General features: G+C 41.7%; 3 protein-coding genes and 1 long non-coding RNA gene across 6 annotated transcripts; 3 read left to right on the top strand and 1 right to left on the bottom strand.

Moving 5' to 3' along the window:
• The first annotated feature begins 8 nt into the window (after positions 1-8).
• LOC125500282 lies at positions 9-528 on the top strand. Its single transcript, XR_007277575.1, has 2 exons — positions 9-148; positions 242-528. It is a non-coding gene; the product is annotated as an uncharacterized LOC125500282 (long non-coding RNA).
• LOC105689875 (lysosome-associated membrane glycoprotein 1) lies at positions 324-3,347 on the bottom strand. The gene is made up of 5 exons (XM_012407235.3): positions 2,832-3,347; positions 2,022-2,344; positions 1,604-1,832; positions 1,263-1,445; positions 324-1,189 (listed from the first exon to the last, which is right to left on the bottom strand). Exons 1-5 carry the CDS (start codon positions 2,881-2,883, stop codon positions 1,050-1,052), a joined length of 927 nt encoding a protein of 308 aa, XP_012262658.2. The 5' UTR covers positions 2,884-3,347; the 3' UTR covers positions 324-1,049.
• Positions 3,348-3,546: 199 nt separating this feature from the next.
• On the top strand, positions 3,547-10,028 carry LOC105689874 (polycomb protein Asx). Of its 3 annotated transcripts, none has more exons than XM_012407232.3 (9): positions 3,547-3,890; positions 4,005-4,321; positions 4,717-4,973; positions 5,114-5,321; positions 5,406-6,205; positions 6,339-6,635; positions 6,839-7,708; positions 7,946-8,185; positions 8,269-10,028. In XM_012407232.3, the coding sequence occupies exons 2-9, from the start codon at positions 4,057-4,059 to the stop codon at positions 8,686-8,688; spliced, it is 3,357 nt and encodes a 1,118-aa protein (XP_012262655.2). In that variant the 5' UTR covers positions 3,547-3,890; positions 4,005-4,056; the 3' UTR covers positions 8,689-10,028. The 3 variants fall into 3 exon arrangements, with proteins under 3 accessions (XP_012262655.2, XP_048508531.1, XP_048508530.1); XM_048652574.1 differs by having other exon boundaries at positions 3,547-4,321; positions 6,839-7,078; positions 7,154-7,708; XM_048652573.1 differs by having other exon boundaries at positions 3,547-4,321.
• A 169-nt stretch (positions 10,029-10,197) lies between these two features.
• Positions 10,198-12,728, top strand: LOC105689878 (F-box/SPRY domain-containing protein 1). The gene is made up of 4 exons (XM_012407240.3): positions 10,198-10,985; positions 11,125-11,398; positions 11,513-11,603; positions 11,680-12,728. Exons 1-4 carry the CDS (start codon positions 10,681-10,683, stop codon positions 11,772-11,774), a joined length of 765 nt encoding a protein of 254 aa, XP_012262663.1. The 5' UTR covers positions 10,198-10,680; the 3' UTR covers positions 11,775-12,728.
• The last annotated feature ends 365 nt before the right edge of the window (positions 12,729-13,093 follow it).

Here is a 13,093-nt window from a genome sequence, read left to right as displayed (position 1 = left end):
CAGTCCCCGAACGAAGGATTCGTCTGAATGAAAAATTAAACATCAAATGACAAGTGTCCAGTGGCCTATAGATACCGCCTTAATCGTTTCAGATTTGGTTAACCTTATGGCGCTAATAAATACCATTATACCTATACACATGTAGTACGTACGTACGTTACCAACGATCAGCTTACAGCAAAGATGAGTTTAACAGGTCTGTACAGTCACCTAAGATTGATTTCGTCGTGCTTCATTATAGAAAAAGGCCTGTTATTACGTGATCGGCAGGAACTTGGGAAACGTTAGCGGGGCAATGACATTGAAAATGGTTGAAACAAGTGTAATATCTTGTAATTTTTATTGACACGTATCCAAGTTTCCGATTGGCTGAGCTTTATATTCCTTGAATTTAAAAAATAAGTAAATGGTGAATCTTTTCAACTATACTATATACATTTTATAATAACCACCAACTTGTTTTTATCACATCTAAATTACGTTACAATTTTGTCCGTTATCAGTCTTCACATGAAACATCGTATTCATCCCTAATTCAATGGTGCCTTAACATGCTCCAATACAAGGTTGTTTCGCGTCAGAAATTCATCAATTTTCAGTTCATTAAATTGTTAGACAAAATCTTCACCCCAATATAGCTTTGTATAACTTTTATTTCAAAACTCTTATTTCGAGCGCTCACTGTGGAATCTAGATACGCACTTCTGTATGCATATAACGTAAGAAAGGTCAGAAAAGTGTCTCATCTACAATGAACTACTCACCAATGGAGACTTACATGGAGAAAATATTGCGAAGGTAACATATGTTTGTAATCGATAAGTGCAATATATCAGTAATCTGTAAGTACTAGAACTCAATGGCATCGAAGACTGATGATCGAGTTTAAGATATGACAATAATGATAATGATAGTAGCAGAAGCAGTAGCAGTAATAATAATGATGATGGTAACAACAATAATAATAGTAGTAGTGATAATAAGATTATTTACAACGACGGTAATAGCATCATTGTTGTTTTATAGACAGGAAAGCGATCCCTGCGAGATTACATGCTGCGATAACCCTTAGCTTGGCTTCGCCTACGTCCCACTAGGTATGCAGCTAATATCACAATCACTAAAACCGCCAGAGCACATCCTACTGCGATGGGGACAATGTCAGGTGTGTCAAAGGCACAGTCTTCAGCTGTAAATAGATTGCATTACTGACATGAGTATATGAAACTACTAAGTCACTTGTACATTTTTATTTGGATTACCATAGCCAAAACTGATAGTATGGTCGAGGTGAAAAGCTTGGAATTGGAGATCCGATACTTTGATTTGGCCGTAAGTTTGGTTATCTGAACTTGTCAGGTTCAAAGCTTGGATCTTTAGGCAACGATACGAGTTGTTGAGTCCAGTTGTAAACTGATCGCTTTTGTGTACAAGCGTTGTTAAATCTGTAAATCAGAGAACGAATATTATGAAAATAATCGAACTAACTTAGTTTCTTTTTCCTTGTTTTAAGATTTTTCAATCAATAGTCATGCACTCACTTTGGATTCTCGAAAACTTAAAAATATGAAAAAATTGTTGTGCTATAATGCAAAATACTCACTGCTCGTGATGTCAGGGAATTCTTCGTGTGCAAAAGATACTTCCAAAAGGTGAAGAGTAAACTGATGTTTAGTGATGTTCTTGACAAAATGGAGCGTTAGATTATTGGGCAAGTTTTTTGCGCTATCCGAGTGCCACGACAGAGTAATATTTTGTTCCATATCCGTTGGAGAACCGCACGCACCGTTAACAGAAGAATTGGCAGGTAGATCCATTACCTTGTTCAACGTCTGATTGAAACATAATTGTAAGGCTTATTATTCTGCTCTATCACAAACGCGACAAAAATCTTGAATGAAATTAGGTTCGCATTCAATCAGGAACTCTTAGACTTGCGTCTGCATTTAGCAGTTTTGCAATGCAATACATGTGCATGGGATATTTGATTCAATGAAATTGGTAATATAGCGATTGCCTACTTGGTTTTCTTTCGTGATGTATGATACATTGAATTGGAGAGCCATTTGAACTATAATGCAAGTGTCTGTGGTCCCATTAACTATCCATTTTTTTGTTTCTGGAGGCGGCACTGGTGTTGGTGGAGATGGTGGTTTTATCGATGTTGGGGGACTTGATGTTGTTGTGGTCGTCGTTGGCGCCGATTTAGAAGTTGATGGTTGAGATTCTGTAGAAATTGGAAGCGATGGGGTAGTTCCAAGTGCTCCAGTGAGACTATCATTTTCTATAGCAGTGAAGTTGTTTTTTGCAGTAACGATTGATTTAGGATTTTCCTCCTTAATGCCTGAAAAAAAAGTTGGAGACAAACTTTTCATTATATTTAACGTACTGAAAAACATGGGTTAACACAGTGTAATTATCATCTATAACAAACAATGAGAGGATCGTGTATTACAAGTAGATATGCCGTGTCTGGATATCTACAGACCAACGTAGTAGATAGAGATATGCGAGTACGTACATACATGAATTTGATTATCAAGCAGAATATGCGCGACTGAGTGTAATCTGTGGTATGTATGTGTCATATTATGTTCAACGTATGTATGATGTATACATATATGTATGCACCGTATGTGGACGAATGTATGATAGTCATTGATGCGTAGTCATGAATAGCCCCTACCATGAGCTGTCACATAAAACAGTAAATGCAATGTCACGAAATGAGAGGCCCGGATTATATGCAGCCACTGGAATGACCGAATCAGAATATCTCTGTCAGACAATAGAATTATTTTGGATGACAATAAAACACTTGCAGTTATTACCTGAAACCAGTATCGCCACCGAGCAGAGAAGCAGCAGCACGGAATTGAACATCTCAGTATTGATGAATTAGCGATATTATTCCTCCAATCTTCGCTCCCTTGGGAATCCCGTATTCCAATTTTGCAAATACCAAACAGTTTTGAGGTCCAAGAACCCACAGATTACCATGAACTGCGAAAACGACTATGAAGCGATTGGTTAGTGGTGTAGAACTTTGTGTGCAGCTGAAACTACAGCACTTGATTTGTTCCACCAGATTCTGCGGGAGGGGTGCTCCAGAGTGTGAACGCGGAGTAGGGTATTTTTTTTGTTATGTGGACAGCAGATTTGTAGGAAAAATGTTAGATCCAAAAAGCTAAGGGGGGTTTGATGGAAAAAGATGGAGCATTGACAAATAAACTCCAGGCAATGAGGATATAAAAATGCGCGTCCTTAGGTCACTGACGGAGTACGTATCTTCTTCAGTCAAAACGTATCGGCACGTATCGGTGTTTTAGACGGCTTTTCGAGCTTTCCGCACACTAGAGTCAACGAGTCGTTGGACAGGGATTGAGCGAATGACCGAAGATGGTACTCTATGAGATGGTAAACTACGCAGATATATTTGATATTTGTTTGTTAACATTTCGATTCGTCAAGTTACCACCTTGTCTCGTACTGCAAACGCTGCAAATATACTTCGAAGTAGTGCCCTCCTTGATCACTTTGCACAAAGTGCTCTGGGGCAGCCGTGCTTTACAGTGATGTCAACGAATTCAGAGCTATTCGTTGGTGATGTTTCGGTGCGTACATGGGTGCGTATCATTGGCGAAACTCATGGGCGAAACTAGACGGCGAGTATGTAAATACAATATGGCCGAAGGCAGTGAAACGTCGTTAGAATTTTTCTCGGTATATCGCGTTCGAATAAAATAAAACCATCTGTTTGAGTAATTCCAGTGCGTTGGTGAGGTACAATCAAGGATCATCCGAAGTTTCTTGGCAAAATCTGCCGAGAAATTTAACCTACTTGTCAGCGGTCGGTCGACAGTCGGTTTGAAAAAATGTTCTTATTTTTTGTACGTTCTTTGACATTCAATGGTGATTGCATGTTACAACGATAAGGAATGTGACAAAACCATGTTGTAACGATAACCACTTTCATCAGTATACCATTTTTTAATTTTCTCCAGTGAGTTGCATAATTTGCAACAGCAATGAGGTAGAGACAACCATTGTACTTTTATGATAATGGAAATGGATTTAGAGGGCAGTAAGTGCGAAGGAGGTGGAGAGGTCAGCCCAGGCTGCTCGGGCTACTCGAGTATGGTTCACAGTAAGAAGGTGATCAAACATGCGCTACGCCAGCAGGCCAAGAGACGAAGAAAAAATACCACAATAGCTGCAGGAAACTCACGTACCTTACCGAGGATAGTTGTTAAACCGTTACCACCCCCACCCCCTGACGACCCACCTCATGAAATTGGCAACATTCAACGACCCTTAGCAAGTAGGTGCAATCACTGTCATCGCTTGTGTAAAATATGAATGTAATAAGATAAATGAGAAAATAACTCAACTCACTCGTTCTTGAGCTATTTTTCCGCACTTCATGTGTACAAGAACCTTGTTCTGTATGGAATATTAGGTTTAATAGTTCTATTACCAAACTGTAATGTTTTGTAGATTTTTTATAGTTGTGCGAAACAGTTTTGTCACCACTTCTTGTAAGCAATGTGTAAGATCAAGGATTGTGGAACACGTGTTACAAGACAAAAGTGGGCACGCAGTAATTTTTCTCAAAATCTTGAACATTCTTACTCTAGCTAGGCAGATACTGGTAAATGCTCGATTGAAATGTTACCGCTTTTCGAAATAAGTGAATTTTATTTTCTCCAACTCTAGATGAGGAACCCGCTGCCACAATGCGAGAAGTCTTGGCCAGTTTACCTGGCTTTAGTCTAAAGTCTGGTCGTAGGAGATCTACGAAACGATTGTCAGCTGCAGCTCAACTAGAAGCCGGATTAGTAGATCTGGAATCGCCAGCAAGCATTTTAGCAAACACCAGTCTCCGGGCTTTACTCAATCGGCATACCTTTCAAGGCCTTCCCCCCCTTTATCAAAGGAAGCTTGCTCAGTTATTGCCTGCCGTTGACAGACAGGTTGGTGTCGTTGAAATAAATACAGCCCGAAAATAAGACCTTTCACTTTTCAAGTCAATATGTAGTGGTGATCATTTGTCAAAACTTGACTCAAATCTCCCTTACATTTCTAATCTTGGCACCAATTATCATTTTCATAGGATGCCGCAACATCTGGTTTAAACAACGAATTCTTTGCACGTGCTTGTCTTGAATGGAGAAAACGTCTTGCTGAGGGTGAATTCACGCCAGAAAATCAGCAGAGACTCAAGATGGAGGCTGAACGTGATAAGAATAAACTTGACCCATGGAAGCTTAAGCATTTTGAGCCAATCTGGGGGGAAAAAAGGGAGCCTAAATTAATATCGGGTTAGTTATGCTTGATTGATAGTAAGTTAATCAAATTCATGAAAACTGTATCCCCTGTTATCACGTATATCCGAATAATTATAGGGCCTCACTGCACCACTGAGCCCAGATCAGCTGGAGCTGTAACGCGTTCCAGCTTGCGTCTACGTTTGGAATCTGGTCAAGAACAAACACCAACAGATTCCAATTCTGATTCAACCGCTCTAGAAGGAAAGAGAGATGGGGAGAGTCATGTCCCCAAGTCACATAGACTCACGCCTGACCAAAGAGCGCCAGCCCAAACAGTGCAGCCAGATTCAGCTCAAAGATGTGAAGAGGAAGAGGCTGCGTTGCATGTGGACCGTGACAAACAAGTTTTAGGAAACGAAAAATTAAAATCACCCAACCTAATTGTAAAGTTGGACTCTCATCCGGAGCCAGACCCACCCTTAGAAGGGATATCATCATCATCCTTATCATTATCTTCGACTTCATCTTCGTCATCAGCATGCTCATCATCTACCATTGTTGCTGACAACAATAGTACACAACCATCAGATCTAATACTAGATGAGCTGCCGCCGCAAGTAGTTGCCACTGCAGCTATCGCAGTCAGCGACGCGACAATTGAAAGTACCGAGGAACTGATAGTGGGTATATCCCATGAAGTAGTTTCTCCCCTTTTGGAGAAACATAATTCCAAGCGATGCAAAGAAGAAACCGCTTCAACGACAGAAAATTTCGATGCCCCTATGCCAGCATCCATAACTGACGAGCACCCTGCAAGCAATAATCAACCTGAAGCTGAAAAATCGGAGGCAACTGCAACTGCGGTCGGCGAACCACAAATTCCTGAGGAAATGGAAATAGACAGTGAAACGTTACGTCGCATACACGAATTAGAGGTAATATACCATGGAATTCAATGTGTGAACTATTTTTCTGTTAATATCTAAATATTCAACCTAGAGTTCAGGATGTGCCGGTCATAAAATAAAGTAGGATAGTTCGTAATCGATCATCTTTTTTGGCCCACAGGTGCGTGGAGAAATGAGGGAAGTATACGAAGAGATTTCCGGCTGTCCAGAGAATATCTACCCAATTCTAGAGAGTATGGAAATTAGTTCGAGCGCAGTTGTGGTGGAGAATCAAAATTCCGGAGAACCTGAACAAAGACCTGTGAACTCGGACTCGTGCGAGATTACCACTGGGAACGAGGAGGATGCATTTATCGACGCGAACAACTATGTCCTTGAGTCGCGAGAGATTCGCTCAGAGATGCTCGAGTGCAGTTGGAGTGTGGATCCTACCATAAACAACGTAGTGGTACCAAGTGTAAGGCGAGAAAAAAATTTGTTCTATACCCCCATCCAATGGGTTGCCAATGTTTTCGAAGGAAATACAATTTTGCTATTCATCCGGGGGCGGAGACGATGACTAGGATTCCCGCGTGTGCTGAAATTGTTTGGCAATGGTATTTCCAAAGGCATATGCAATCGCCTCGATCGGTTAACTTATCAGTTTTCCCCCGATTGCAGACACACGAGGAGCTCCAGGTACCTTGGCCGTTGGTAGCTGCGGCTCTGGACGGATCCGTTGCTGCGAATATAACCGTAACGACACAAGACGAATGCAACGACTCTACGACGTCTACCGAGGTCGAGAGCGTTGGACTGCAACAAAGTGACAAGGGTATAAAAACGGATGCCAACAAGACAATAAGCTGCTTGCAAGTTCCGGTTGATCAAGGCAACTCGTATGAATCAGACACCCTGACGGTCGGTACCCCTGTAACCTCACATTTATTGAATAACATCCAATCGGACAGCCCACCGGTAATCGCCTTCCCTCAGTTGCAATCGATCAGATTTGTCCAGACAAACTTTCACACGGGGCAAACCGGTGCTCAGACCACGGCGAACCCCACTGCTGTTTCATTGAAGATTCAGAACCAACAATGCAACGCGTCTCCTCAGCATGGCATTGTTTCGAGCCATGAAGAATGCATCGTACAAGTATCGTCAGGCAATATAGTCGGGCAACCAAATGCAGCAGGCAGCAGCCTACCACACTCGAGGGTGCAGACTCACGCTCCTGTCTCAGTATGCGTACCCTCCCAGCACCAGGGACGTGGGCAAACTCCTATTGTCTTGCAGCAACAGCAGCAGAGGCAGCAGGCGTCCCCGTCGATCGGCGCGCAACCTCGACAGATCGTTAGCGCCACTGTTCACCAACAGTATCCGTCGCCCTTGACGGTTGCGACCAGGGCCGCGCGTTCGACAGGCCAGGGAGGCCAAAGGGGCTCGCGCAGCGGTAACAAAGAACAAGGTGGCGGTAGATCGAGGAGCTCCACGAAAGAACCACCGGGGGCCGTGAATTTAGAGCGAAGCTATCAGATTTGCCAGGCGGTAAGTTTGAAGATCTGTTGAAGATGCGCTGACCGCTTCGAGAACGCGATTCGTTCTTTCGTAGACACGACGCTACCGATTCGAACAAAGCTTTTGGAAAACTAGTATTCGTTTCCCGGAATTTTTGAATAAATTTCCGCATTTTCGAGGCATCTCCAATACCCCCTTAACTACCGCATGAATAATTGTTGGATCTATGTGGTATCTCGCTGTAATTTCGTCACCTTCTCGTTGCAGGTCATACAAAGCTCGCCAAACAGGGATCAGCTTAAAGCGCATTTGAAACCACCGCCTAGTCTACTTGCCCGGGCAGACGGTGCCTTCACCACTGCCAAGCCAGGAGGTCGTTCCTTGACCGGTGTCAAATCCCAAAAGACGCAGCAGGTTGTGCAACACATTAAGCAAACTCCAAACAAAGGCCAGGCAGTGATGCTGAGGCATGTCTTTGCTACAACGCGTCAGGCTATACCATCAGAGGTAGATAGGATAGTTAGCAAACGAGCAAGAAAGTGGCTACCATTTCATACTAACTGATTATATTTTCTCCGCCAAATTCACAGGTTACAGAAAATGGTGGAGTGTGTCAGATAACTCAGAACGGAGCGAACGGCCTTGGGCAGTACATCCTGGTGCAAAGAACCGGGGTCGGCGATGGCGCACCTCGCGCATCTTCGGCGCCTCCGCTACCACCTCAGATAGCCAGCATGGGGGTAGGGCTACATCTCGTCAGAGGAAGACCCGCGAGTGCTGGAGAGGGTTCTCATCAAGCGGTAACGTTGAAGGCAAGAGGAGCATCGGATGTGCGAGGCGGTGGTGGTGCCGAACCCGGTGCACCGGGAGTAATTATGGGTGGAGATCCTCCGCCGCCGTGCGAATGCAACATGAGGGGCGCCATGGTAATATGTCGGCAATGTGGGGCGTTTTGCCACGATGACTGCATTGGTCCTCAACGAATCTGCGCCACCTGCCTCATACGTTGATCACCTAGCTGTTAATAGTAGATCGAGTACCTATACATATATTAGACACCTATCCAGCTAATGTCACCGGAACCGCCGAAAAGCGCGTGTGCAGACCTAGTCGCTACCCATTTTTCATATTTATTACCGGCGTTGGTCTTTCACGATGAAGTTTACGTCAAAAAATCACTTATTGTTTACCGACTAGCCACAATGCCAATGTCTCAGCCATGGTTTAACGCATAAGGCCCTAGTTGCTGTCGGTGTTGTTGTTGTTGTTGTTGTTATTGTTATTGCTGTTGTTGCTGTTACAGTTATCAAAAATCATCGACGCAGCGAGTGCCTACTGCTTCAATTGACTCCCGTATCCATAGATATGGTTGACTAAACTGAATTGTGAAAAACTAGAGCTGCTTATTTCACGCTGTCATTGCACACCGAATCATGAGGCTCAGTTGCGTGCCCGAGAAACGCAATTGCACAGCCTAACTATGTTACTGTCTTCCACTAGCATCGCACTAGCGAACGTTCTCGCGTTTTATTTATTCTTCTTGTCGTCGACGTAACTTAGATATCGTTAATCTTATAGCGATTCATTATCCTCTCAGTAAAAACATGTCTGGTAGGTGTGCCATCGTATCGCTGATTACCTCAAGTGCGAAGGACTGAATCGTGATCGATTCAAATAGATTGGATTCGAATGTGCGGATATTGTGACCACGAGGTCTCAGCATTGTGATCCTAGGATCAAGGGTCACATGTATGTATAGTTCAATTTTAGGACCCTTTGCATTTTACCGCGAACATTTGGCAACCGATCTCATTAGCATTAGCGCCAATCCGATTGGAAATCGTTAGAGGTATGGATTTAAGTCTTACTATTGGACAGATTAGCCATTCAGATGTCCGTTGACGGCAACGGACATGCGACCGTGACATCCCCGCATGACTGCTCCACGTCGAATACTCACAATTGTACATAATATACTCAATGTGCGTCATCTTTTTTTTTTTTCTTTTTTTTTTAAACATATTTTCTTCATTATTCATATCACCTAGCATTAGGCCGTTAGGCTTTGCAGAGCACGAGACTTTACCTTTTAGCGTATCAGGGAAAATACAAGACGCAATTCATCCATAATTATATTTCAACACATTCGCATGTATCATTCTTTACTACTACATCAACATTAGCATTATTGTTATCATTACTAACTACTAAATATACTGCTACATTACTACTAGTACTATTATTATTATTATCATTATCATTATCATTATTGTTATTTTTATGATTGCATAGCACCTACTGTGTACTCCGCTCAAATGTAAATAAAATCATATTCGTTTGAAATATTAAATCTGCATAAGTGGAATGATTTTATCAATTATTTTTGAGGTACGAATCTTTTCTGACGTTTACCAGATGTTCCGTCATCGCTACCAGAACTTATTACAGTACGATTACGAGACGAGAACACACGAGAATGTGCCCCCGTATTCAGAAGCAAATTCCACTGCATAACTGTCTACATACAGCGTTTTAGTTAACGCGGGAAGAGTTTAAAAAATTATACGATTGAATTCTATGCTTACAACTAGCCTCTAGTGTGACTGCTATTATATCAACATTTGTCATGACTTCCGTGTTTTTTCTACGATTGTTGTGAAAGTAGTAATTCTTAAGCGGGCCGTCAGCATTCACGGCATTCAGCTGTCATAAAATTAAGCACGCCGCCAAATGATAGTGGATATCTGTAAATTTCAGTTGGCAACCACTGATTTGGCAACATTTAGCATTGGTAGGGCACTTCACGTCGGACTATCATGTCTTCTGTAGAATCAATGTGTAGAAATGTGTAGAATTATAAAATTGAGTAATGACTGTTGATGTACACGTTTCTCGCGTTATCGAAATTGTCCTAATGACCACAACGCCGCCACACACCCGATACACCACTGATTGTGGCGTCCGCCTGTTTTGTTCCTTCGTTCACGTGCGAGACCGGTAAAATGGACGATATAGCATCTAGAGTTCCCGATCACGTATTAGAAGTGATATTCTCCTATTTAAATTTGCACGATCTGAGAAATTGTTCACTGGTGTGTAAGAATTGGTATAGATTTTTGAACGATGAGAATAACGATGTATGGCGGTTATATTGTATTAGGAAACTCGCCGAAGAGGCACTCAAATCAGATTTGCTGTCATCTGTTCCCACTTATAAAGCAAAACTGCGGGCGTTTCACCACGCTTGGAACCCCAACGATTGTTCCCGAAATATTTATATAAAGCCCAACGGATTCACTTTACATAGGTATGAAACATATAAATTATTCCAATTCATCTCATCCGTTACGACTCGTGCTTATCATCTTCTCATTCATGGAAACATTATTGATGTTTGATCTGAATTTCTTTAGCATAAATGTTGTTGAATGACTTCATGTTTACAGAAATCCAGTAGCTCAAAGTACAGATGCCTCTAGAAGTAAAATTGGATTTTGTCACGGTCGTCATGCTTGGGAGGTGATTTGGGAAGGACCCTTGGGCACTGTGGCTGTTGTAGGCATAGCAACAAAAGAAGCATCCTTGCTCTGCCAGGGGTACGTCGCCTTACTCGGATCTGATGAACAATCCTGGGGATGGAATCTAGTCGACAATCATTTGTTGCACAATGGGGATATGCAAGGAAATTATCCACTCCTCAACAATGCCCCCAAGTATCAAGTCAGTTGAACAAGCCAGTCTTTGTCCGTGCCGAGCTCTGCACAATTTTATTACCAGATGAATGGTGGAAAAGAGTGCAAACAACTTTCGCAATTCAACAGGGACTGATTTCAGGTCGGCGAGAGGATAAGGGTAATACTGGATTGCGATGACAACACATTGTCCTTTGAGAAGAACTTTGAATTTTTAGGGGTCGCTTTTAGAGGTATTTGCACTTTGGTACATTTACAAAAACCATTATACCCTTACGCTTTTTTGATTGCATTGAAATTGATACACAGGATTACCCGATAAGAAATTGTACCCATCAGTTTCTGCTGTATATGGAAATACCGAGGTTTCGATGGTTTACCTCGGACCTCCGTTGGATGGCTAATATTTTCCACAAACCTTTGGAACTGAACTCATTCAACTTTCTGAAAAGTCTGCCATGCCAGATTAATATCACTTGCAATTTCTTCATCGCAATAGGTCCATTGCAATGAATATTGCATATTGCAATTGGTTATATCGAACTCGCTTGAAATAGCTGAACTGGAATGATGACGCTTGAGATAGGTGAAGATTTGTACATTGGTAAATCTCGTCCAGATGCGTCATATTCATTGAGTTGTATAAAGTCCAAAGCACATTGGTTTGGATGAGGCTAGGCAACCATTTTTGTATCACTTGTCAGTTTATAGCCCATTTTGAACGCCGATTTTTATGTTCTATGGAGAGCCTCGACAATTTCGAAGGTACAAAAATTTATGGCGTCCATTACCAACCTGATAAGCTTATATTAGATAGTTTAGTTCTGTCCAATATACTGTTTAGATAGGTACTTTCTGTTAACAGCGTGATGAGAACGCTGGCAACAATGGACGACAACGACGACGACGATGACGATGACGACGACAACGACGATGATTATGATTATGATGATGATGTGATGATGATGGTGATGGTGATGGTGATAATAGTTATAGTTATCGGTAGTGATTACGATAATAATAACATTGATACGGATAGGAATGTTTATAATAATTAAAATCATATGCTCTGGCCATGGGCTAACAATAAGAACAATTGTTAAATAAATATTGAAAGTGAAAGTTTTATAGGAGATTCGAAGGTGGGGCAGATGGTGATCAGTACCAAGTCTATCGTGGTTTCAATATTGGTAACAGACAAAATCAGATTCTAGTGTATATATTTCTGACTATCTGTTAACATATTTACCCTAGAAGAATTTACCAATTCATTTTCCGAAAATTTTGTACAGAATTATTTGTGTACATAGCAAGTTATCCCTAAAGATAGTGTAATAAATTCTATTTCGTAAGCATCAGTACCGTTTTTCTATGAGAGTCCACTATTCGAATCTGCGGTGCTTTGTTACAAGCAACAACCTAGTAGCTGGTGTATAGAAAGTCATATTTTCTTCCCGTGATCCATCAAGGATCTACTTCTCAACCTCGGTAGTGGAACTGCGCTTATTACTATAGATGGAAATAACTTACAAACAAAAGTCTATGCTACAATTGAGTCTTGCAGAGAATCTGTCAAAGTGTACTACGTATTACTCTTGATTGAAGTATTAGTTTTGGACTTTTCCTTTTTCAGCATTATTTGTGGGTTTCCTAAAAAGCTTATTAGTCATCAGGATAGAGATGGCTTTTCATATTGAACAGATATGTAACTTGACTTGTGATT

This window comes from Athalia rosae, chromosome 3 (assembly GCF_917208135.1).
Source record: "Athalia rosae chromosome 3, iyAthRosa1.1, whole genome shotgun sequence".
Lineage (NCBI taxonomy): Eukaryota > Metazoa > Arthropoda > Insecta > Hymenoptera > Athaliidae > Athalia > Athalia rosae.
This window is presented reverse-complemented; position numbering and strand designations above follow the sequence as displayed.